This window comes from Palaemon carinicauda, chromosome 4, assembly GCF_036898095.1.
Source record: "Palaemon carinicauda isolate YSFRI2023 chromosome 4, ASM3689809v2, whole genome shotgun sequence".
NCBI lineage: Eukaryota > Metazoa > Arthropoda > Malacostraca > Decapoda > Palaemonidae > Palaemon > Palaemon carinicauda.
The window spans coordinates 81,651,278-81,678,291 of NC_090728.1; the positions used below are offsets into that span (position 1 = coordinate 81,651,278).

At 44.6% G+C, this 27,014-nt stretch overlaps 1 protein-coding gene across 2 annotated transcripts in view; it reads left to right on the forward strand.

Annotated features, from left to right (window-relative positions):
* Positions 1–27,014, forward strand: part of LOC137640031 (activating signal cointegrator 1 complex subunit 3-like) — a 410,828-nt gene that overhangs the window by 288,287 nt on the left and 95,527 nt on the right. For both annotated transcript variants that reach the window (XM_068372399.1, XM_068372400.1), the window contains exons 21-29: positions 1,602–1,738; positions 2,355–2,528; positions 4,048–4,273; positions 6,260–6,401; positions 14,515–14,623; positions 15,555–15,723; positions 16,840–17,060; positions 17,282–17,416; positions 17,967–18,084. In XM_068372399.1, coding sequence (XP_068228500.1) covers positions 1,602–1,738; positions 2,355–2,528; positions 4,048–4,273; positions 6,260–6,401; positions 14,515–14,623; positions 15,555–15,723; positions 16,840–17,060; positions 17,282–17,416; positions 17,967–18,084 — 1,431 coding nt within the window. The remainder of the gene's footprint in view (positions 1–1,601; positions 1,739–2,354; positions 2,529–4,047; positions 4,274–6,259; positions 6,402–14,514; positions 14,624–15,554; positions 15,724–16,839; positions 17,061–17,281; positions 17,417–17,966; positions 18,085–27,014) is intronic.

Genomic DNA, 27,014 nt, shown 5'->3' on the forward strand with positions numbered 1-27,014 from the left:
GAGTGTTTTTCAAACACTACATGAAGCAAGTGCAAGAGTTAAAAAAGATTTGTGATCACAGCAGGTAGTGTATTAAAACCTGTCGCTTAGTGCTGCGAGGAACAGTGAATTGATTGGGACTGTCATGTACAGGGTGTGCGTGTTGACACCTTATAGTGCAACAAGTAAAGTGGAGTGTCATCAAGGTGACACAATGGACTGTTCCAGATAATAAAGGTGAAAAAACATAAAAAATTAACACTCGAGCCATGTGTTTTTTACAGTGTAAAAAGACATTCAATCACAGAAATGTATATTAGAAAACTTATTAAATTTTCAGTTTGGTGGCATTATAATCGTTTCTTTTCAGATGAAACAAGTATTTCTAAGATTACCTGTATGTTTTATGTTTACTATGATTCACTAACATTTTTTGGTGTTACTATAGAAGGCATGTTGAATTACACATTTTTGATTACCAATAAAAAACTGATTGGTATTTGCGTCATATTTCGCCCCAAATTCAAATAAATAAAGATATGTACGAGCATTATTTATTATTCCCCTTTTATCCGCATATAAACTCTTGAACAACTGTAATAACTTTGTTCTTACATGTAGACAAACCCTTTTTTCTGTGTTTACATACTTTGTTTCTACACGGATACAAACTTGTCTGTCTTTGCATACAGCTAACCCTGTATGCCTTGGATGTGATAGTGGCTTAAACAAACATTGTAGGTATTGGGAATACAAACTTCGACTGATTGGATATACAGTGAGACCTGTATACCTTTTTGTTGCCAGGTTTGTTCATATGGAATATGCAAACCTCGAGAGTTTTCTTGAGTCTGGTATGACTCTTCCCTGTAGGGGGCAGGAAGCACTAATGTAGTCCATGATTAGAAGTAATGATGTATAATGGTAATGTCATACGTCTCTAGGTCTGAGTGACCAAGGAAATATTGTCTTGAGGTTAAGGCACAATAGGAAATCCACTGATGCATTAATGCTCTGGTAACCTTCCATCAGAACGACATGGCGAAGCGAAAAATCTATTTTTGGGTGAGATAGCCATGTTGTCCTGATGGACCCACCCTCCTTTTTATGGAAAGACCTTGGCAGAATCTCTCCCGAAACTACTGTATCTGTAGCACCTCGCTTTACGCTACAAGGAATAAACATGGCGACGATGATGGCGCCATCTAGATACTCAAACAGTAACGGAGGAAGGATACCTTATTAACGGCTCCCCTTCGTTTTTTGCCACTTTTCCCCCTCGAAGCGTAAACGCTATTCCTGGTAAAGATTGCGATGTGGCGTGTCTAGAATACGTCCTCTGATATTATGCGATATCCCTAGAAGGAAAATTTCGGGATATTCGCGCCAGGAGTTAGAATTCTGGAGACCTTAAGGTAAATTCTCTGGGAATATCACCGTAATCAAATATACCCTAGGAAGCTACTTAGAGGAACTTTCCATCAGGAAGACATGGCTATCTCACCCAAAAATAGATTCCGTAAATTCTGTATTATTTTAATTAACTGTACTAATCCCTCAAAATTCTTGACATATTTTGTTGTATCTTAGTCTATCAGTATAAGAGTATTTTTGGGTTTCAGATGTGGGACGTATTGCAAATGAATTTTACATCAAATATGACACCGTTGAGATCTTCAATGATTTCTTGAAGGAAGTCATGAACGATGGCATGGTCCTTGCTTTGATATCGCAAAGCTCCGAGTTCCAACAGTTGAAGGTATCGTCGATAATGATTTTTACATATTTTTATAAAGCTAAAAATTTTATAGAGATTGTTTGAGATTTTCACATATACTTCGTTATCAACCCAAGTCTTTGGAGAAATATAGTTGATAATAGTTTTGAAAAAGATCTTGGAAAGAAGTTTGTTCAAGGGAATATTGTAATTTTACTTTGTTGATAATAATTGAGGAGTGGTCATTTTTATTATTATTATTGATTAATCCACAACCCTAGTTGGAAAAGCAGAATGCTTAAAACCTAAGGGCTCCAATAAGGAAAGCAGCCCAGTGAGGAAAAGAAATAAGGAAATGGCAAATAAACTATAAGTAACCAATAAAAATATTTTAAGATCAGGAACAATGTTAGAATAAATCTATCATATATAAACTATAGATCAAGGCTTATGTTAAGCTGTTCAATAGAAAAGAATGTTTAAAAGACTTGTTAAATTAGGATATTCAGTATATTACATTATTAGAATAGGAAATTTGGTTGTCATTTAAAGACATACAGTATGTAGAATTCTGAAGTGATGGTTTTAGAACTGATGTTCCTTTTTATTCATTATGTCTGACACCACATTTTATATTTTTGTGTTTATTTTTCTATAGGTACGAGATGAAGAAATGGCCGAGCTTAACAATCTTCACGTTCAGTGCGAAGTTCCGGCAGCCGGCGGTGTTGAGAATGTCCGCGGAAAAGTTAACATTCTTCTCCAATCTTACATTTCAAGGATTAAGGTCGACAGCTTTTCACTTGTTTCGGACATCAATTACATCATTGACGTAAGTTTGGATTAAATTTTTACACAGTTAAGATTAAAAAGATACATTTTTTTTTTAATATAAGAAAAATAAAATCTTATCAATTACAACTGATTCCAAGTACAAGAAAATGTTTCTTAAATAAAAACAATAACAGAAAGAGGTTCAGATTAAAGAGATAGGCTATACATTTTTTTTTCCAAATTCCAGAATAAATAAAATTCCAACAATTATAACGAAGGCCAAGTACAAGAAAAGGCTTCTGAAATGAAATATAACAGAAAAAGAGGTGCGGATTAAAACGATATACATTTTATTTTTATTCCAAGAACAGAACTATGAAGACAAACTTGAATTATTATTATTATTATTATTATTATTATCATTATTATTTGCTTAGATTTAACCCTAGTTGGAAAAGCAGGATGCTATAAGCCCAGGGGCTCCAACAGGGAAAACAGCCCAGTGAGGAAATGAAACAAGGAAAAAATTAATAGTTTTAAGAACAGCAACAATATTAGAATAAGTATTTCCTATATAAACTATAAAAACTTTAACAAAACAAGGAGGAGGAGAAACAAGCGAGAACATTGTGCCCGAGTGTATCCTCAAGCAAGAGAACTCTAACCCAAGGCAGTGGAAGACCATGGTACAGAGGTTATGGCACTACCCAAGATTAGAGAACAATGGTTTGATTTCGGAGTGTCCTTCGCCTAGAAGAGCTGCTTACCATAGCTAATGAGTCTCTACAACCCTTAACAGGAGGAAAGTAGCCACTGAACAATTGCAAGGCAGTAGTTAACCCCTTGGGTAAAGAAGAATTGTTTGTTAATCTCAGTGTTGTCAGGTGTATGAGGACAGAGGAGAATATGTAAAGAGTAGGCCAGACTATTAGTTGTATGTGTAGGCAAAGGGGAAAATGAACCGTAACCAGAGAGAAGGATCCAATGTAGAATTGTCTGGCCAGTTAAAGGACCCCAACCTGGCCAACCTACTACCTATATGCAGTTATTAGAGTTTCTACTAGTAACCTTTTACCATACTTTAAAAGAATTGTAAACAAAATCATCTATCTTGTACTGTATCTTAAAGCACATTATCAAAATTTGAAAGGTGTGGCCCTTTAAGATTTCATATCATGTTGTGACCATGGCTTACGTATTGTGAGTGGCAGCAACGGGACGTCCCGTCTGGATCAAATGTCGTATAGATGATGTTTAAGAAACTTTTTATAAGCCCAATAAAAGGGCTCCAACAGTGAAAAATAGCCCAGTGAGGAAAAGTAATAAGGAAATAAAGTACAAATGAAGTAATGAACAATTAATATGAAATATTTTAAGAACAGTAAATACATTATTATAGATCTTTCATATATAAAGTACCATATAAAAACTTGAATGAGCAAAATGTATAAATATGTTTGACTTGTGCATTAATGTTATATATAGTATAATTGACTAATTCAATTTATTAGATTAAGGTTTAGCTGTGTTGATGTTTGGCTTTTCTCTATTCTATCTCATGACATTTCTTTCCCCAGAATTCAGTCCGAATCACGAGAGCCTTATTTGAAATTGTCCTACACAAAGGCTGGCCTTTGATGGCTAGTCGCTTGTTAACCATGGCCAAGATGATTGAACAGCAAGTTTGGAGTTTTGAAAGTCCCATGAAGCAGTTTACTCGTCTCTCGCCAAAGATTATCGATAAGATTGAAAGCATGTGTCTCACAGTCGAGAAGTTACGGGACATGGATCACAAAGAAATAGGTTTGTATTTATTAAATTTTTTTATTATCATAGTTCTGACTTCTAAGGCAAGAAATTTTTCCTGAATGAAGGTGAATTATTGATTTTCTTTTGCTTGGTTATTTTTCTTGTCTTGGGGAAATGGGAAGTTAGTTTGTATTTTATAATTATTAAGATACTAGCGTACATGACCCGTCAAAAATGACGGCTAAATATTTAGATAGATTAGATATGCACGCACATATATTCAACCCTTCCCACTCTCTCCCCTTTTCCTAAATACCACATAGCAGTTTGGGCAATTTGTGGAAGATTGTGCATTCCTAATGGTTGCCACTTGCCGTGATAGGAAAGAAATATATATACTGTATATAGCCAGACACCTTTTTTTACTATACAGGGGAGATTTTTTTATACAAACCATTGCTGTGCTTATGCCTGATATTTTAGTATTAATACAAAGAAAAATGTTTGTAATTTACGAGAATGATATTCTGATATTCTTTATTTTGAGGAGACATGCTCCTCAATTCTGCTAAGTTCCTATTTGGGGAGGCAGGTGCTCACTATAAACACCTCAATCTTGAATTGTACACGCAGGAACCACTGAGATTTGTTGTACTCAAGAGAATCTCTTGGGTCTTATAAATGAAGTTTGTCTTAATGTTACGGAATGTTAGCAAACCGAAAACAAAGCCAGGATTGTTCTCTTGCTTAAGGAACATTTTATTAGCTTGTAAGTGAAGGTGAAATGATAAATAAGTCTACTTAACATTATATTTAATGATCGTAATATACTATCAGTCTTGATACCTGAAAATGTACTGTGTATGGTCTTCATATCTGTCCTCTGTTTTCAATGTCACTATCTCAGTTATGAAAACCCTTGCATAATTGCTGCCCCTTTAATGACAAAAGATGTCTTTAAACTAGAAAAAAACTTGTATCTAAGCCTTGAAAAAAAAGACAAAAGTAATGATATTTGTAGTTATGTAACATCAAATACAGAACAGGCCTAAATAGGAAATACAAAAAGCCATTACATGGCCTTGAGAAATGAGGTAGAATAGTGTGCCCAAGTGTCCCCTCTAGCAAAAGAACTCTACCCCAAGACAGTGGAAGACCATGATACAGAGGCTATGGCACTACCGAGAACTAGAGAACAGTAGTTTGATTTTGGAGTGTCTTTCTCCTATAGGAGCTGCTTACCTTAGCAAGAATCTCTTCTACTCTTACCAAGAAGAAAGTAGCCACAATCACAGTGCAGTACTTAACCCCTGAGTGGAGAAGAATTGTGTATACAGTATTCAGTCTTATGTAGCTCAATTCTATTTAGTCTTCCGCAAATATATAATATTGAATGCACCTTAATGGAAAGGACTGGAAACTTATCGAGGATTGCATACAGCATAGCATACTTGGTTAAATAACATGAGAATAAACTGAGACAGATGCTATTATTATAGAAATTTTGAAGCTCTTTCATAATACTTTTTTTTTTTTATCAAGACCTCTTCTGTATTTTGTGTTATATAGTTGTGGTTAAGTACCCATGAATATTGTCTTAGGGAATTTCTGGGCCTTCCTGCAAATAACAAAACTGTCAAACCTGCCGATGTTAAGTTTCGACTGTACTATACGTTACACAATACTTTATTATAATGTTCATTATTACAAGTACAATAATTATAGTAAAGATAATGAAATAATGTAATAACTATATTGAAACAAATAATTCACTGTGATGCATGTGTGTCAGATTAGTGGAGTGAAATTTTTACTGTCCAATGTATGTATAGTACAGTACACTTATGTATATGTATATATGTCAAAATAATTCCGTAATGTACGTACTGTGCTGTACACTTGTATACTTGTGTGTACTTGTACTGTAGTAATTATACTGTAAGGCTACTTTGGTTACCACTGACTGTTCCATTTTTCATCTCTGATGCCTGATGCCGTATTTATTAATCCGAATTAAGTACAGTAATTATATCTTTGCAGGTCAGATGCTAAGGCACGAAAGGATGGGAAAGGAGGTGAAGACAGCAGCATGGCAGTTTCCTTTACTCAGTATGGAGGCTGTTGTGCAGCCTATTACTAGGACGGTACTCCGAGTCAAGCTGAATATTTTACCAGATTTCACGTACGTATTTTTCTCTTATCGAAATTGACTTTTGTTTCATAACTATCGTCAATATTTGTAGGTTCGATTTTTTTTTCTCTTTTATTGAAGTTGAAATTTTGTTTCATAAGTATTGTCAGTATTTGTAGGTTCAATTTTTTTTCTCTTTTATTAAAGTTGAAATTTTGTTTCGTAAGTATTGTCAATATTTGAAGGGTCAATATTTTCTTTTAATAAAAACGTAGAAATTTTGTAGATTTCATTTTTTCTTTTTAATTGAAAGTTAAAATTCTGTTTCCTAACTATCGTCAATACTGTATTTGTAAGTTTGATTTACTAAGTACATAAAAACATAAAAGAACTCAAATTAAATACTGTACAAGAGCCCTAAGCGTAGTAAAAGGAATGAATATAGGAAATATTGATGGTGGGCTAATTGTTGATAGAAGTCAAACTTTGAGAGAGAAGTAATTTGAATAGGGTATTTAAAAAATAATAAATTTTATTTTGAAAATTCTTGTTTGTTCCGTAACTGGAATACAAACCACGCTATTTAATAGGGGTATTACTTTTGGCGTAGCTGAAATGACGAGCCATTAATTTTTAACAAGGGTTTACTACCCACACCGCTAGTTAGCTGGGTGAGGGGAGGGTAGCTTGCGATCTTCCCCCTCTCACACACCTGTGCTTGAGCTCGCTTTGCTCTCGGCTCGGATGGTGGCTGGACGTGTTCGCTCTCATCCTCGCCGTCATATTGACAGCCATTTAATTGCTTTTGTTTTTTCTTTTTCTAGTTTCTGTGTATGTGAAGTTGTCCTCTGCGACCATGTGCACCTGCCCTGGTTTTCCCGACTGCCCTGTGGAATGTTTATGTAGGCGGTCGAGACTGATCCTCACTCCCTTTGTCCTCCATGTAAGGCCCAATGGTGTGATAGTGTCAACAAGTGTAGTGAGTGGTCTGCCTCCCAGTGGGAGAGGTTTTTGGGACGACGGAGAAATCCAAACGGGATATTTCTCCTTCAAAGGTTGCTTCGAAGGGAGAAAAAACCCAAGGCCTCTTCTTCTGTTGCCCGAACCTCCTCCGAAGCTCCCACTCGGTCGGTCTTTTTCAAGAGACCGTTGAGTGGTAGCGTAGACTGATTTATTGTTAAGCAACCTCGGGTCTCGAGAAATGATGTTTCTTCCCCTAGCGAAACAGCTCCACCTCTCCCCCTGGGGGAGGACATGTCACTAACCTCTCTGTTTCAGCTTTGGTCCTCCTTGAGGTTTAAGGGTTCGCTCTCCATGGAGGTTTTGCTTAACTACATCCGATTGGGTGCTGCCGTCAAGCAATCGTCGCCACCGTCAGTGGTTGATCCTCTGTCTCTTGTCGACATTGTGGTGTCAGAGGTTTCCAATGCGGTTTCACCCATCTCCTCTTCCACTCCAGACTCTACGGTAGCTGACGGCTTAGTTCCCCCCGTTCCTGATCATCCTACGTGGGGGAAACTTAAGTCTATCGTCAGTCTCTCATGCTAGTGTTTATCTCCCTCGGGGGAGTTCACTGACAGAGACTCCGCTTCAGAGGACTGCTGAAGGTCAGCTTGCTGATCCAATGGCACCCAGAGGACGCATCTGTCTGAAGGCTCGCCTTCCTCTTCGCCATAGAGGCCTTCCTTCACCTGCGGTGAGGAGGCGCCTCTTTGGTTCAACGTCTTCTATGCAGTCCCCCGCAGAGGAGCCTCTAAACCGATCATCCGTCACTGCACCTGCATTGGTCCTGGACTTCTCTGCAGATCGTTCGTGATCTCCTTCGGTGGAAGGTCGTTCTTTTAAAGGACACGTCGACTTCCACCCGACAGACCTGCCGTCACCGTTCCTGCACGGGCCTAACAAGGGTCCAACTGAACGTGCTATTGCGCGCCAACAGTCTACGCGCTACGCGCCCACGAAACTTGACAAGTGCTCATCAGTAGCTCGTCAGGCCCCATCACTACAGCGTGCTGATCTTCCTTCTTACCCTAACACAGGGCATCGTCAAGAGCGTACGCACCAACATGCACATACGCTCCAACAAGAGCATAGCTTCACCATGCGCAATGCACACCCTCATGCGCACATGCGCCAACGATCTCCTCCACCAGGGTTCGCCTGTGCGCCCTGTGCACACTGCGCCTACACGCCAACGATCTCCTACCTGCCAGCACCCACCTGTGCGCCAACATTCTCCTGGGTGGCATCGTTCTCCTGCGCAACAGCGCTCTCCTACATCTCCTGCACATGCGCATACTCTCCCTACAGTATACTCTCCTCTGCGCCATGCTGCGCACCATCCTACGCGCCAGGTAATACCTGCGCGCCAACTTTCTCCTGATAGCAGGCCTACAGACAGGTTAGCCATGCTGCCTTCACCCGTGTGCCATCCCTTTCCAATGCGCCAGCGCTCACCTGCGCTCCAGCCTTCTCCTGAGTGCATCCACAAGGATATACATGCGCGCCATGCGCACGCTCGCCAACCCTCTCCTAGGGATGCGCGCCAACATTCTCCCGCGCGCCCAGCATGAATTTATTACGTGCCTGCGCGCTAGGGGACATTCTCCAGCGCACGCCCTACGGCTGTTACAGATGCACACGGACACTCTCCTGCGCTCACATTGTGATTCTCCTGCGTGCGTGAGCCCCGATATTCTTCCTCGCGCGAGCGCCATTATTCTCCCTCGTGCAAGCATCAATATCCTCCCGCGCGTGAGCCTACGCATCACAAGGAACGACGTCTGGCAAGGTCGCCATCGCCTCATTCCCCTCCCCGCAAGCGCATACCACCAGGCATTGTGGGAGAAGGGAAACTTCCAGAGTGGTTGAGGATTCCAAAGCTACCACAGGCGAACCCACCTATTCCAGTGAAAGGAAAGGGAGTGAAGGATCCCTCCCTTTCCCTTCAAGGGATATGTCTGACAGTGCGTCTGTCAGCCAACAGCCTTGGTTCGGTGCCCTGATCAGAGCCATTACTCAGGCATTCAAGCCTGTCCTCTCTGAATTGGGACACGGAACCATGGCTTCCTCTACCCCACTGAAGAGAAAAAGAGGAGTTCTAGACGTGGTCACTTCCCCGAGGGGGAAGCTGACTTCACGCAGACCTACGAGGCAAATTCCTTCTATTCCTCAGACTGCCTCTCCTTCCCTTTCAGATGAAGATTTCCCCCATCGCACCAATGGAGGAAACCTCTCTTCGCGCCGAGTGGTCTACACAGTCAGGGATTGGAAGGAACATGCCACCCTCTTCAATGTTGGAGTCATCCTTCCCAGGAAGGAATCCAAAGACTCCAAAACATTGCCTAAGTCCTCCACTAGGGCTGGCTAGGTTGGAGTCAGCAAGCCACTCAGGGAATGTCCGCGATTCTCCCCAAGAAGAGCCTTCGGGGATAGAAGGAGACTTCGCTGCAAGTCCTACAACTGGAGGAGACCAGCGAGAGTTAGAACACGCGTTTTGGCAAGTTCTGACTCTCATGAGGGCTCCCAATGGATTTCCAACCCAGAGATCCCTCCTCGAGAGGGAAAAGACACAGTCTTAGACCGTGCCTTTGGTAATTAAAAGCCCTCTAAGACCAGTGCAGCCCTGCCCTGGTCTCAAGGGGTAAAGAATACCCGGGACAAGATCTCCCAGCAGCTCTCCGAGATGTCCTCCTCCAACCGTTCCGGTACCACCAACAAGCTCCTCCCACCTCTTCTCGTACAGCAGAGGAGGTACTTCGAGATCCTAGAGGAGCCTTGTCTAGCTCTTCCACTTCACCACTCGCTGGAAGAGCTAACCAGGGGAATCCCTCTTGAGAGACACTCCAACTGGCAGGTCTCGTTCTCAGCAGCCGAGATCCTCAATCAGGAGAAGGTCGCGAAGTGTGCTATGCAAGCTACTTTGTGGCTCGATATATGGTTGGGGACCTGAGGTATCCTGATACATTCTGAGGATTTCTCCAAGGAATGTATCAGGAAAGCTATGGAAACCTTCCTTCTCTCAGGTACTCGCACAATCGAGTTTCTGGCCTACCAAGTCTCGAACTTGTGGGTAAATACCATCCTGAAACGTCGAGATACAGTAGCTGAGAGATTCCATCAGAAGGTCCCTAGTGCTGAGATCAATAGGCTCAGACATTCTTCCATAGAGGGGTCTGTTCTTTTTGAGCCTAAGGATGGGGAACATGCCGCTGAGAGGTGGAGGTAGTCGCATCAAGACTCCCTCCTTCATAGGGCTTTTAACATCCAAGCCCTATAAGCCTCCAGCACCACAGCCAAGACCGCTACGACGACAACAGCAGCGAAGACGATGATCTCTAAGCCCTTTCCTCTCAAAGAAAGGAAAGGCAAAAAGTCCTCCAGAGGAGGCAAAAATCCTAGAGGGAGCAGCCAAGGCCGCAAACGCTAGGATAGGCAGTCCCCCTGCATTTCCGCCAGAGGGGGGATGCCTACAAAGTTGCTCAAACAGGTGGAAGCAACTCGGGGCCAATTCCTGGACAATCTCTGTGATCAGTGTAGGATATCATGTCCCGTTCATAACATTTCTACCTCCCCTGACGACGAACTCCCTTGCCATGGGATCGGCAAGGGGGCAAGCCCTTCAGGCAGAAGTCCAGACCCTGTTGAAGAAGAGCGCTCTCCGAGAGGTCCTCGGCGGATCCCCAGGCTTCTTCAGTCAACTCTTTCTTGTAAAGAAGGCGTCTGGAGGCTGGAGACCAGTCATCGACCTCTCAGCTCTGAACAAGTTTGTCAAACAAACTCCATTCAGCATGGAGATGGCAGACACGGTCAGACTAGCAGTAAGACCGCAAGACTTCATGTGCACAGTGGACCTAAAGGACGCGTACTTCAAGATCCCAGTCCTAACGTCTTCAAGGAAGTACTTAGGATTCATCCTGGACAAAAGAAAATACCAGTTCAAGGTGCTGTGCTTCGGTCTTTCCACAGCACCACAAGTCTTCACCAGAATGTTCACCCTAGTATCATTTCCGTTATCTGGACGATTGGTTAATCCTAGCAGACTAGGTGTCAACCCTTCTTCAGCACTGAGACAAACTTTTAAGACTTTGCCAAGATCTGGGGATCATGATAAATCTCAAGAAGTCTTCCCTGCTTCCCACTCAAAGACTGGTATACTTAGGCATGATTATAGCCAGCACTCTCCACAAAGCCTTCCCATCAGACGACAGGCTAGCAAGGCTGAGGAAGGTCGCAAGACCTCTTCTCAGACGAGAAGAACTTCCAGCTCAATCGTGGTTATGTCTCCTCGGTCACCTTTCATCGCTAGCCCGTCTAGTTCAAAATGGTCGCCTCAGGATGAGATCCCTCCAGTGGCGACTCAAGTCCAGGTGGAATCAAGGTTACGACTCCCCGGACACCCAGATCCCCATGGGACCTGCGGAACTGACGGACCTCCAGTGGTGCGTGGCAGATTCTCGTCCTTCCCCTGGATTTGATGCTGTTTTCAGACGCTTCAAAAAAAGGGTGGGGGCCCACGTGCTGCACCCCACGACCTCAGGCTTCTGGTCAGAGTTAGAAAAGTACCTCCACATAAATCTCCTAGAGATGAAGGCCGTCTTTCTAACCCTTCAACAGTTCCAACAGTACCTGGCAAGTCACTCTATGGTGGTGATGAGCGACAACACCACAGTAGTGGCCTACATCAACAAACAAGGAGGTACTTTTTCGCAGAAACTATCCCATCTAGCAGTAGAGATACTGAGATGGGCCGAAATCCACTCGATACCACTATCGGCATACTTCATTCCGGGCAAGAGGAATGTGCTCGCTGACAACCTGAGCAGAGCATCTCAGATAGTGAGTACCGAGTGGTCTTTGGATCATTTAGTAGCCAACAAAGTCCTGACTTTGTGGGGTTCTTCGACTGTGGACCTCTTCGCAATGGCCCTAAACTTCAGGCTCCCGCTGTACTGTTCCCCAGTCCCAGACCCCAAGTCTCTCTGGCAAGAAGCTTTCCAACAACGGTGGGACAACATCGACATTTACGCCTTTCCCCCATTCTGTCTGATGAGGAGGATACTCAACAAGACCAGAACATTGGTCAATCTTTCAATGACCCTCATAGCTCCGCTATGGCATCACGCAGAATGGTTCCCGAACCTTCTGCAACTCCTAACAGAGCCGCCAAGAGAACTCCCTCCACGACAGAATCTACTCAAACAACCACATGCCAGCATCTTCCACAAAGCCATAGCTTCACTACGACTTCACGCCTGGAGACTATCCAGCATCTCCTCAAAGAGAGAGGATTTTCGCAACAAGATGCGATCAGGATGTCTGGACACCTGCGAAAGTCATCAGCAGCAGTCTACCAGGCAAAGTGGAAAGTCTTCTGTGGTTGGTGTCGTGGAAGGGGTATCTCTCCACTCGATGCCACTATTCCAGCAATAGCAGAGTTCCTCGTGTATATGCGTGAAGAAATGCGCCTATCAGTCTTAGCAGTGAGAGGCTATCGCTCAGCCTTAAGCCTCGCCTTCAGGCTCAAAGGAATGGACATTTCTTCATCGCTAGAACTTTCTCTACTCATACGGAGTTCTGAACTTACCTGCCCTCAGTCGGAAGTGAGACCTCCCCCATGGAACGTGGTTCGAGTTCTCAGGTCTCTTAAGAGACCTCCCTATGGACCATTAGGCCAGGCATCAGATCGCTACCTAACTTGGAAGACGGTGTTCCTGCTAGCTTTGGCCTCGGCCAAGCGAGTCAGCAAACTTCATGGTCTCTCGTATGACATTGCCCATTCAAGGGGATGGGGGGAGGTAACGTTCAGCTTCGTCCCTGAGTTTATTGCTAAGACTGCAAACCTGGGAGTAGCGGATCCTCGATTCGACTCCTTCCGGATTCCTAGTCTTCATACTGTAACAGATGACCCAGACCATCTCTTACTATGCCCAGTAAGGAGCTTGAGGCTGTAGCTCAAGAGAACAGCCACAGCCCATCCTCGTGTGCCAGCACTATTCGTCAGCACAGGAAGGACTAAGAGGAGGGTCACCAAGAACACCATCTCTGCATGAATTCGCAGGGTCATTGACCTGGCACTGAATCCAAACCCTCCTTCATCACGTCGACCCAGAGCACATGATGTCAGGGGCATAGCTACGTCCCTGGCCTTCTAAAGAAATTTTTCAGTGACGCAGGTTCTTCAAGCTGGGGTGTGGAAACGGCAGACCATGTTCACATCCCACTACCTGCAATACGTGACCCACAGGAGACTCAATACTTTCTCTATCTGTCCTGTGGTGGCTGCACAATAGTTGGTTTAAAACCTCAAGTTCCTTATTGGACAAGTAGTGGAAGGTTGAGGGCATTGTTACCCGGTTTTAGTCTGCGTGACTGAAAAGGTTTGACTGGTCCTTATTCTTTTCTCTATCATCCCCTCCCTTGGGGAAAGCAGCATCATGGGTTCTGTGCATAGCTGACCTCAAACCACTGAAGGTAAACAATGCTCCCTTGTGTTCCTAGTATTAATATTAATACTGTTACATCCCCATACCCTGACGAGGTGGTATTGGGAAATTCCTAGTCTACAAGTTTCTATCTAAAGAACTTCAGAACAACTTTCTAGGACGAGTCACACTTCCTCATACCTTCGCACACAGCTTGCGCAGCCCGCAGACCTTGCATAGCAAGGTTTTAGCGAAGTGCAGGGGCTTCTTATTTCTTGAGTGCTAACACACTTGGATAAGGAGCCCCCGGGCAAAGCTAAAAGCCACACTGGCTGGGACGTCCACCGTTCCTAATGGGTGAGTCACCCCTATTAAATAGCATGGTTTGTATTCCAGTTACAGAACAATGACAAATTCGTAGATAATTTGTATTTTTCCTAACTATACAAATCTTAGCTATTTAACCAAACTTGGCCGCCAGTCCTATCCCCTTGAAGTCCTACCTCCAAGCAAAGTGAGCTAAAGCACAGGTGTGTGAGAGGGGGGGGGGGGAGCAAGCTACCCTCCCCTACCTCCGCTAACTAGCGGTGTGAGTAGTAAACCCTCGTTGAAAATTAATGGCTCGTCATTTCTACTACGCCAAAAGTAATACCCCTATTAAATAGCTAAGGTTTGTATAGTTAGGAAAAATACAAATTATCTACCTATTTGTCATATTTTATTCAAATCCATTCTACCAGGTGGAGTGATAGGATCCATGGGACTCAAGAAATATATTGGATTTGGGTAGAGGATCCAGTTAATAATCATATGTATCACAGTGAGCAGTTCTTACTAACAAAAAAACAGGTTTGTATTTTGTTCATATTTTGTCTAGAATTAAGATTAAGAATACTTAACAAATTTATAATTTGATAGTCAATGTTAAAGGTTATATTTAAAGATGCGTTGGATCATATACTTGTTACAGTTTGTCGTAGCCTCTGTAGTTCGTTGGGACAGACCGGGTGTAAAATTTCAAAATTAGTTACTGAAAACCCACATTTCAAAAGGGAAATAAACAAAAAAACACCACCTACCCTAGCCTGGGAGCCGAACTTACTGTGGGCTACATCCCCCCTACAACTCCCCTCAGCCTGCCATATCCTTAGCTTACAGGAAGACCAAGTCTCAACCATGTGTTTACTATTCAACTGTCTTTATTACTGGCAAAGTTACACTAAATCATATTTCGTAAATATTAAAACGAGTTTCGTCATTATCATCTCCTCCTACGCCTATTGACGCAGAGGGCCTCGGTTAGATTTCGCGAGTTGTCTCTATCTTGAGCTATTAAATTGATACGTCTCCATTCATCATCTCCTACTTCACACTTCATAGTCCTCAGGCATGTAGACCTGGGTCTTCCAACTCTTCTAGTGTCTTTTGGAGCCCAGCTAAACATTTGCTGAAGTAATCTCTCATGTGGAGTGCAAAAGCAGGCCCAAACTAGTTTCATATTATCGTATTTCAGACCAAAATAAACAATTTCCAAATATTGGGTGTTTGAATTTTTTATGATATCTGAGATATGATAATATTGTATTTTTCAAGAAAAATCAGTGATATGCTCTGTTCTAAACTCATAAGAAAAAAAAAAAAAATATATATATATATATATATATATATATATATATATATATATATATATATATATATATATATATATATATATATATATATATATATATATATATATATATATATATATATATATATATTCTCTCTCTCTCTCTCACAGGTGCAACGAGAACAGGAGCAACAGCTCGTATTCACTATCCCCATTTTCGACCCAATGCCAAACCAGATCTATGTAAGAGCAATCAGCAATAAATGGCTGAGCTGTGAATCTTCTTGCGTTATGAGTTTTGAGAACCTCATTCTTCCAGAGCAACATCCTCCTTATTCAGGTGAGAAATTATGAGTTTTTATTTTTTTATTATAATTTTATTTATAATTATTTTCCAAATGTGGCACTAGAGGACTGAGGAGCTTGAGGTTATGCTGATACATAAAGGATAAAAGATGAATACTAACTCTAGGTTATTTGAATTTTGTTATTGTCTTTGACAAAATGGAAGATTTTGTAAAGGGTATGCATTCCCTTGTCTGTTTCATAGTTTATTTTTGTTTGTGAGTAACTTTACACAAAAACTACAGTACCAATTTTGACCAAACTTAGTAGTCATGTTGGATATGACCCTAGGATGAATCTGTAATCTTTTTGATGAAGTATATCAAAGTACAAGTACGCAGCGGTACTTTGAAAATAATCTCATTAATTTCGTGTTGTAAAATTTTGATGTGTACATTTCTGTCACTATTTTCATCAAAACCTTTATTGCCTGACCAGGGAGCTTTTGGGATTGCATGTGTATTGTCATCTGTGTTAAAAATGTCTAACTTCCGCTTTGTGTTCCTCAGTGTCCTTAACATTAGTAGACATTCTGGGGATTTGCGAGAATGTAGTTGCGAGTTGTTGTCTGTTGAGAGCGGGCAAGTGAGTAATGAAAATGTTCGTCAAAGATTAAGTTGTAATACTGAATCCTGATTTAGCCCATTGAGACAGCATAGCATGAGATTATTCTTCTGTCAGTTGATCAGGGGATATCAGCCCTGTGAGGAACATACCATTTTTTTTCTACAGAACATCCTCAACTTTCAAACATTCGGAGATACAGACACAAATTCAATTGAAATCATAAATCTTGGCTAATGTATCAAAAGTTCATATATTGTATTAAGATTAAGAAATGTTGTAGTAAAACAATAATATATCATTTAATTTAGGAAGTAAAATGATATTTGCAATAACCTGATATTTATTTCATATGAAACGAAACTATTTGCGGACTTTTGTAGCTGGAAATCCTTGGCATGGGAGTCAGGTTAGGCAAACCCAAGGCAAAATTTAAAATTCAACTTATAAACAGCTTCATGGAACCTATTAAGTTTGTAAATTGACGACCTTCTGTATTGCTATTGTAAGTGGAATCAATTTGCATATTTTTCATTTCATTTTGCAGATTTACTGAACCTGAGGCCACTTCCAGTCACTGCCTTAAACAACTCCAAGTTTGAAATACTCTACAAGTTCACACATTTCAACCCCATCCAGACACAGCTCTTCCATTGTTTATATCATACAGATAACAATGTATTACTCGGTGCTCCAACCGGTTCGGGAAAAACAATTGCAGCAGAAATAGCCATGTTCAGAGTGTTTCGGGAATCACCGGGAGCAAAGGTTAGTTATGTTTTATCACTGTTTGAATACTAATTTTATAGTGATTTTAGTTGAATTGATCATTGTGTATACATGCATGCATACATACATATATACCCACATATATACATGTTGATAAAAATTAAACCCAATTTATATAAAACTCAATCTTTTTGTGTACGTTTTACATTTGTCTCTCGTATGTGTTTGCATATAAAAATGTAATTCCTAACATTTTTCAGGTTGTGTATATTGCCCCTTTGAAAGCTCTTGTCAGAGAAAGAGTGGAAGATTGGAAAATACGATTAGAAGAGAAACTAGGAAAGAATGTCGTCGAGTTGACAGGTGATGTGTCTCCGGACGTTCGGGCAATTCAGGTACGTACAGTTCAGTTTCACTATAAATGATTTTATGTTAGCGGCTATTCATCCCCATAAGGGATATACTGTTTTGATAAGTTATTCTTATATGTCACTCTTCTTTGTCTTTCCCACCATTATGTCTACGTTAACAAGGAGTCGGTTGCCTGATGCGCTCTCTAATAAGATTGTTTCAATTAAATTCTCAGTCATTAAAATCCAAAGTCTTGACCTAAAGGTGCTCTTAAGTAAACAGTTTGCCTTAAGAAGAAAGAATTTAAAGCTCTTGTTTTTTACCAAGACATCGCAAGGCTTAGGACATATTTTGATAAACTATTATCTTGTTACTTGCCACTAAGCAAGGGTGTGACAGGGTATACTTCTTTGAAGCAAGGTGTACTGGGACTCATGCGTCCAATTGTACCTTTAACATTGAGATGAACAAGCCCAGTATAATAACTTGAGATTTGGTTGGTTTAAACTTTCCTTTGAATCGATTTGAATTTAGAAACTTATTACAATATTTGAAAATGTTAGAATGTCACAAAGCTTTCATTTTTAATTTTAGGCTTCAGATGTGATCATTACCACTCCCGAGAAGTGGGACGGTATCTCCCGTTCGTGGCAGACGCGTAACTACGTAAAGCAAGTTTCTTTAATCATAATAGATGAAATTCATCTTCTTGGTAAGTAATTTTGATTGATATGTCTTATGAAAGTACCAAGGGAAATTTAAATATTTGCTCTTAGCTTGAATATATTTACATTTTTATTTTATTTTATTTATAATTAGTAGTTGTTCGAACACTTACCTCGAACTACTTTCTTAGGAGTATCTGGGATCTCCTCCCAACCGACCAGAATTTTGTGTAGTTTACCCTACTCCCGTTTTCTATGCGGGGGAACCTCTGGCGGAGTGATACGCGCCATGAGGCGACCCGGGGTCAGAGAGCATGCTCGTTCAGGTCTCGATCACCAGTAAGTTTTCTGGTCGCGTCGTGATAACATCTCGACGCGCTCTCCTTAACCTGTGCAACCCTTTGTGTCCCACGCGGTTCCCACGTGGTCCCATTGTGTTCATTCCATACCCTTTCCTACCCTTTCCCTCTGTGTTCTTGTGTCTCGCAGTGCCTTGCTAGTTCGCTATGGAGTATCCTCGTCGTTGTCCCGGGCCTATGGCTGGTAAATCTTGTGGGCTTTCCTATCTAAGCCGGAGGTCGACCCTCACTCCTTGTGTTCATTGTGTAGGGGCAGCGTATGTTCCCCTACAGCCACGTGTCCAGAGTGCGAGTCCTGGAACGAGGTCCAGTGGGTGCGCTACGGCACCAAGAAGAAGAAGGCTTCCAAGAAGTCGCCTAAGAAGTCGAGCTTCTCCTCACCGCTTTCTTCGCCCGATGCCTCTTCTGATAAAGCTTCTCAGCCGCCTTCCCCTACCTAGAGTAGGGGACGATGTAAGTCTGTTGCGGGGAAGCGGCCCATTGCTCTTCCTCAGGAGTCTGTGATGCCTGTTAGTGGGGAGGATATGTCGGTTCAGGCAAGTGGGGGCTGAGGGAGGGACGGGAGTGTGTTTGGAGGACGCGGGCCTGGTGCCAGCAGGGCCCGTCTCTTCCGATGATCCTATTTGGGATAAGGCTGCTGCAGCCTCTTCCCCCGCTTCTTGGGCCTGCATTTCAGGTACGTCAGCAGCCGGGGGAGACGCTGAGAAAGAGGATGCACCGTCGTCAGACCCCCTCGCGTGGGCGCCGCTGAGGACGCCCTTCAGGTCACCCATGAGACTGGAGGAAGAATTTGATGCGTGGTTTCCCTGTAAGAAGTTGCCTCGCTCTCCCCTAGCGCCTTCAGCAATGCTCCCTCCCGTCTTCCTTGAGCCTCCTTGACCATCGGACCAGCATGAAGAACCACCAGCGACTCGGGACGACTCAGACCGCTCGGCGCATTCCTACAGATCTTCGGTCTCCTCTTTCGAGTCGTACTCTTTCTCCTCAGAGGACGGAGGCCCGAGGGACCCGAAGAGGAGACGATAGAGGTCCCGCAGGAGGCGCTCTAGATCCCCCAGAAGGAAACATAGGAGAAGCCATTCTCCTAGAGAGGAATGGGTGCGAGTCGCCATCCCACGCAGCCACCTCCAAGGAGCTTCAGCAGTCCTGAGTACCTCTGGCTGGCTCCCAAGAGCTCGTTTTCCTTCCACGAAGTACGTCCCCTACAGCAGGTCCGAGTGTCGGCGTAAATCCTCGCTTTAGGCTTCGGTCGACAGGCGTAAGTCCTTGAAGGTTCCGACTCCATCCGTCCAGCGGAGAGAGTCGCCCCTTCGGCCTGGCAGCCATGTCCCAGCCTCGAAGACTTCGGCAGCCAGTTACCACGAGAAAGACCGCAGCAACTTGGTCCTCTGCTGGAAGGGACAGGTCCAAGACGGAGGCCTCCGTCCCAGTGGCGATGCCCGTTCTCCGACCAGAACTGCCGCAGTTGTACCACGACAAGAAGATGCCACCACCTCAAGTGGAGCCCCCCGTCGTAGGTGCACCTTCTCAGGCAGAGGACCAGTGGACGGAAGGCCTAGGAGATGGCGGTGAAGGCTCAACGGATGAGACCTCCGCGTATAGAAAAGTCCTAGCCCTCATCAGGCGCCATCACAGGCTAGACAAGCCAAAGCTCGCGACAGACGAAGAAAATGGCTCTCTGGCCTCAGCAGGTTGGTGGACACCCATGTACAGCAGAGGACCTCACTGGCTCTTCTCCTGGCTAGGGATGTTAGGCTGGGCATGGAGCACATCAACAAGGTCATAGCCAGCCATGCAGACGCCCCCAAGAGTCAGAGCGCCTCCAAACTCCTCCAGGGTCTCAAGACTCAGAAGCGCTTTTATCTCCCGGAGGGGCGCCGCGCAGGTCCCTGTACGGTGGAACCAGCAATCGCAATCCTAAGCCAGGGAGCCTTGGAAGATAGGGCATCCTCAGCCCCAGTTTGCTTCTCTCCGTCGGAGACCTCCATGATGGAGGATTTGGCCCTGGATTAGGTCTACATTTCATTGTGGCTAGACTGGTGGGCCTGCACGCTAGTGGGTTTTCAGGCCTCACACAACCTCTCAGTTCCCAAAAACTAGACCTTGCTAAAGGAACTTATTAGCTCTGGGGGAAAGGCCCTCAAGTTCCTGTCGTACCAGTCCCTCTCGCAGGCAGCCAACTGGGTCCTGTGAAAGAGGGATACGGTACTTAGTAAGCTAGTCAGGAGGCTTCCAGACAAGGAAGTGAGAGCCCTGAGGAACTTACCCCTGTGGGGAGAGTCAGTGTTCCCCCTGAAGGCTGTGGAAGAGACGGTGGAGAGGGTCAGGAAATTGAAGGATGTGGGAGAGCCCAGACCCCCTCCAGCAAGAAGACCTGCCCATAGGAGAGCCTCTTTGGATGTCTCTCACTCTTCCCGCGCCTCGCCTAACCTGGCTCCAGCCTTCGCAGCCCCCCCGTTGGGGCACTTCGACCACGCAAGACATCCTTCAGACCATCCTACTCGAGCTCCAGGAGGGGACGCTCCGGCCGCGCCTCCCGAAGGAGGTAGGAGGGGAGGCCCTCTACTCCGGCCGAAGCCTCAGGTAGGGGGATGCCTCAAACAATCTTGGCAAGTATGGCGGGACCACGGAGCAGATCCGTGGACTGTAGCAGTACTGAAGGAGGGATATAGGTTGCCCTTCCTAGCAGACCCGCCTCCTCTGATCCCAGATCAACAGACGGAGTGGTTGGCACTCAAGGACCCCTTGAGAATAGCAGCGTTCCAGGGAGAAGTTTTGGCAATGCTGGCGAAAGGTGCAGTAGAACCAGTCAAGAACCCAGGTCCGGGGTTCTACAGCAGGCTCTTCCTGGTAGAGAAAGCGACAGGGGACTGGACACCGGTCATAGACCTCTCAGCCCTCAACAAGTTCGTGTGCAAGGCCAACTTCAAGATGGACACCCCAAAGTCGGTCCTAGTGGGCTTGAGGGAAGAGGACTTCATGATGTCCATAGACCTCAAGGATGCCTACTTCCAGGTCCCTGTCCATCCATCCAGCAGGAAATACCTAAGGGTAAAATGGGGTACCCAGACGTTGCAATTCAGAACCCTCTGCTTTGGACTGTCAACAGCTCCTCAGATCTTCACGAGGGTGTTCGCAACAGTCTCAGCCTGGGCACACGAACAGGGCATCCGCCTGATTCGGTACCTAGACGACTGGTTGTTGCTTTCAGCCTCATAGGAAGCACTGAAGGAGCAAGGCGCAAAGCTCCTGCGGTTCTTCGGTGTCTTGGGTATCATCAACCTGGAGAAGTCTCAGCTGATACCCTCAGCAGGATGACCTACCTAGGGATGGTCCTGGACTCCCGGTTGGTGAGAGCCTTCCCCTCCGTGGAGAGACTGGACAACCTAGAGCAGATACTCCGTCCCTTCCTGTCGGACCAGCCCAGGAGAGCTAAAGACTGGCAAAGATTGATAGGCCATCTCGTGTCGCTGGAGAAGTTAGTCCCCCAGGGGAGGCTCAAACTCAGGGGCGTGCAGTGGAACCTGAAGGAGCTCTTGAACCAGGGGGACTCCCCGCACAAGATAGTCCCGGTGTTCCCGGAGACGAAGGAGGTCCTGAAGTGGTGGCACGCCAGAACAAACACCCTCAAGGGGATGCCCTTCGCAGTCGACCCTCCGGAGATGCTCCTGTTCACAGACGCCTCCAAGGAGTGTTGGGGTGCCCATCTTCTCGACAAGACAGCAAAAGGAAAATGGGACCTCGAGGAGACGAACCTGCACATAAACGTGCTAGAGCTGATGGCCGTGCAAAGGGCATGCCGAGAGTTCGTCTATCTACTCCAGGGAAACACCGTGCCTCTGATGTGCGACAACACCACGGTGGTGGCCTACGTGAAAAAGCAGGGAGGACTGAAGTCGAGGGAACTGTGCAGTCTCACAACGGAATTCCTGGAATGGGCAGAGGAGGAGCAGATCAAGATCACAGCCAGATTCATTCCGGGAAAGAGGAACGTCCTAGCCGACGGCCTCAGCAGGATGGGTCAAGTTGTAGGGTCGGAATGGTCCCTACATAAAGGAGTGGCCAAGACAATCATTCTGAAGTTGGGCTCTCCGGTAATAGACCTCTTAATCACAAGACTAAATGCATAGCTCCCCGTGTTTTGTTCTCCTGTGCCAGATCCGACAGCAGCATTCGAGGACGCCTTCTAGCACTCTGGGACAACCTCGACGCGTACGCCTTCCCCCCTTTCGGGATGCTCAGGCAGGTCCTCAGCAGGGTGAGACAGGCCGACAACCTGTGGATGACTTTGGTAGCGCCCTGGTGGCCGGAGAGAGATTGGTTCGCAGACCTAAAGGAACTGGCACGCCTTCTACCTTGGCTGCTTCCGGACAGGCCAGACCCTCTCCGGCAGCCTCACTTTCAAAGGTTCCATGAAAACCCTCGGTCTCTCCGCCTTCACGCGTGGAGGTTATCGAGGGTCTCCTGAGGAAGGAAGAATATTTGTCGAAGACCGCAGCAAGGATATCAGGTTACTTAAGACGTTCGTCAGTCGCGGTATACCAGGCGAAGTGGGCTACCTTTACAAAGTGGTGCTCCTCGAAGAACATCAGGCCGTTAGGGGCCTCCATTCACGTGATAGCAGACATCCTGGTCTATCTCAGAGAGGAAGTGGGCACGTCCATCCCAGCCATTAAGGGAATACGGGCTGCGTTGGGCCAAGTCTTCCTCCTAAAGGGCATCGACCTAGGTTCTTCCAGACATATCTTGATGCTCATCAAGAGCTTTGAGCTGTCGTGTTCCCCCCAGGCCGCTAGAGTGCCCCAGTGGGATGTGGCTAGGGTACTGAAGATGCTTGCGGAACCTCCCTTTGAGCCGCTCAAGGACATTCTAGACAAGGAGGTTACCCTCAAGACGATCTTTCTGTTAGCCCTTGCATCGGCCAAAAGAGTGAGTGAGATCCATGGTCTGTCTTACGAGGTCTCAGACTCGAAGGGCTGGCGGGAAGCTACCTTCAGGTTCTTACCCTCCTTTGTAGCCAAGACTCAGAATTCAGCGGTTTGGGACCCTAGGTTTGAGGGGTTCTCAGTGCCAGCTATCCCACGGTCGGACAACCCAAGAGACCTGCTACTGTGCCATGTCAGGGCAGTACGGAAGTACCTAGAGAGGACAGCCAAACTTCGCCCTGAGACCAAGAGTCTGTTCGTCTCCTCGGGACTGGTGAAGAAGCCGGTCTCCAAGAATATGATCTCCTTCTGGCTGTGACAGGTGATCATGAGAGCCTACAGCATCTCAGGGGTCTCCCTTCCGGGAAAGCCTAGACCCCACGACATTAGAGACCTGAGTACTTCGTTGGCCTTTGAAAGGAACATGGCAGTGGGCCAGATCCTGAGAGCAGGTACATGGTCAAGACAATCTACCTTTACGGCTCGTTACCTAAAGGATTGTTCGAGGAAATCTTTGGACGGGTTCTCGCTTGGTTCTGTCATTTCCGCGCTCCAAAAGATTTAAGGTGTAGCCCCGGGGAAGCCGCGGGCGGTAAGTCCAAGAGAGACAGGTTCCTTCCTTACCCTTTTCCCCCTATTTCCTTCCCCTACATGACCCTTGAATCCTTCTCCTGCCATGGGACACACTGTCAGTGGAAGATTACGATCCCAAGGATTTTTGCAGAGGTGAGTTACTCAGACACTAAGATAGTTTTTTTGCGTAGTTTTCCCTATTTTCTCATTTTTCTCTTGGGTCAGCAGAATCTAGCCTCCTATCTAGATTCCCTTTTCTCCCCTGCGTCAACGCTCTCTAGATCCAGAAGGCCACTCCCACCTCCTAAAGTAGAAGTCTCCTAAGAAAGTAGTTCGAGATAAGTACAGTGGATCCTCTACATACGAATGTCCTAACACGAATTTTCCAACATCCGAAATAAAATTCGACCAAATTTCTGTCTCGACACCCGAAGTGTTGCTCCAACATACGAAGTAAATAATACGCGTACGCGTGTAATTTTCTTGAAAGCGTCGACTGTGGTTTGTTGTTGACGCCGCTAGACGACAGCACATCGGAGGGACGCCAGTCGAGCGTCACCTTGATCAGTCCTCTCATCTCGTGCGCATCGTGTGGTTGTTCTCTATTCGCTCAGTTATTAACAGTGTTTTTTATCTTCCTTTTTCACATGTTGTTTTCTGAGTTTCGTAATCATGGGTCCTAAAAAGCTTAGTTTCGGTTCAGGAAGTAATAGTAGTGGTGAGAAAAGGAAGAAGTCAATGCTTTCATTAGAACTAAAGCAAGAAATAATAGAAAAGCATGAGCGAGGTGTGCGTGTTAGCGATCTGGCTAAACAATATGGCCGGAATATGTCTACGATCTCAACGATCCTAAAACAGAAGGCAGCCATTAAAGCAGTGAAACCTTCGAAGGGGATCACGATTATTTCCAAACGTTGTAGCCCTACCCTTGAAGAGATGGAATGCCTTTTGTTAATATGGATCAAGGACAAGGAGATTGTTGGCGATACGATCACTGAAACGATCATTTGTGAGAAGGCCAGCGCTATCTACAGTGACTTGAAGGTGGTGGGCTCTGGGGGTGACGCGGGGGAGAGTTCAGCCGATCCTACGACGGAGGAATTCAAGGCGTCTCGAGGTTGGTTCGAGAAATTTAGGAAACGGACCGGGATTCATTCAGTTGTTTGGCATGGAGAAGCTTCGAGTTCAGGCACCAAGGCCGCTAAAGACTTTGTTAAAAAGTTCGAAAGCATCATGGCGGAGGAAGGCTACGTAGAGCAGCAGGTGTTCAACTGTGATGAAACCGGTCTGTTTTGGAAAAAGATGCCTAGTCGAACGTACATTACCGCCGAAGAGAAGAAAATGCCTGGACATAAGCCAATGAAGGATCGGTTGACTCTTGCGCTTTGTGCCAACGCCAGCGGGGACTGCAAAATTAAGCCTTTATTAGTTTACCATTCCGAAAACCCTAGGGCATTTAAAGCACATAGAATTAATAAAGACCTATTACATGTTCTATGACGTTCTAATTCTAAGGCTTGGGTTATTTGGCATATCTTTGTGGAATGGGTAAGCGTAGTTTTCCCCTGCTGTCAAGAAGTACCTTCAGGAGAGGAATTTGCCTTAGAAGTGCTTGCTTTGTTTGGACAATACACCCGCTCACCCCTCCGGACCGGACTCGAAGATGATATCATCGACGAATACAAATTTATGAAAGTGTTGTATCTTGCACCGAATACCACCCCTATCCTCCAGCCCATGGACCAGCAAGTCATCTCTAATTTTAAGAAGCTCTACACCAAGCACTTGATTAAGCAATGCTTTAATGTCAAGCAAAGCACCAACTTAACTTTGCGTGAATTTTGGAGGAGCCAGTTTGATATCATGCACTGCTTAAAGATCATAGATCAGGCTTGGGAGGGAGTAACTCGTCGGACCCTGAATTCAGCTTGGAAGAAGCTTTGGCCTGATGCTGTTGCTCCCAGAGATTTCGAAGGTTTTGGCCCCGAGAATGAACCTGTGCTTGCCGCCGAGGAAGACGTCGAAGAGATTGTATTCCTTGGCAAGTCCATGGGTCTGGAGGTGGATGAAGATGACATCACCGAACTCGTCGATGAGCATCATGAAGAGCTCGCCATCGAGGAACTCAAGGAGCTGCAAGCCATGCAGCATGATGAGTTCCAAGCCCAGTTGAGTGAGTCGGAGGAGACCGAGGAGGTAGGCCAAATCTTAGGTATGGCTGAAATAAAACAGATGTTGGCATATCATCAACACGTGGTTGATTTCATCGACAAGCATCACCCACAGAAACTTCAGGTTTGCTGTGTAGTTGCACAGTTCGATGATGTTTGCTTAACTAGTTTCAGAAAAATCCTCAAAAGCCGTACCAAGCAACTTTCACTCGATAGTTTCTTTAAAAAATCTATAAATGGTCTAGTGATCATGATGAAAAGAAAGAAAGTGAGGCAAAGAAAAGGAAGACCGAATCAAGTGAAAGTGTTGAAAATTAAAAATAAGAAAAGAAAAAAAATGTAAAAAAAAAATATAAAATTATAAAAATGAAAAAAAATAAGCTAAAGTTAAGTTAAAGTTCACGTAGTGTAAGTTAGTGTAAGTTATCGTAGTCGCCGTCCCTACCTCCTCGCTGATCTTCCGTCTCCTCCTGCGTAGCAGTCCCTACACCTGCGCTGGCCTGTCACTAAGGTAAAGTGTTAATAAAAACCCCTTTTTTACTTATTATTTCTTTATTATTATTCTTTTTTTAGATATTTTTGTATTATTCAATTGTATTAATGTTATGTGTAATTATGTGTAGCCATTTATTAAGGAGTTATTATGGGTATTTAGGCTGAGGAACGAATTAAACAAATTACCGTGTATTCTTATGGGAATATTTGCTCCAACATACGATCGTTTTAACACACGAAGCAGTTTATAGGAATGAATTAAGATCGTATGTAGAGGTATCACTGTACTCGGTGTTGGAACAAATCACAAATTTTAAATAATTTGTATTTTTCCTAACAGTACTTACCTCGAACTACTTTCGGGTTATGGCCCGCCCATCCTGCCCCGAGTGCCTTACAGGGCTTCCTAGAAAGCTTCTACCAAAACTTACTGGTGATAGAGACCTGAACGAGC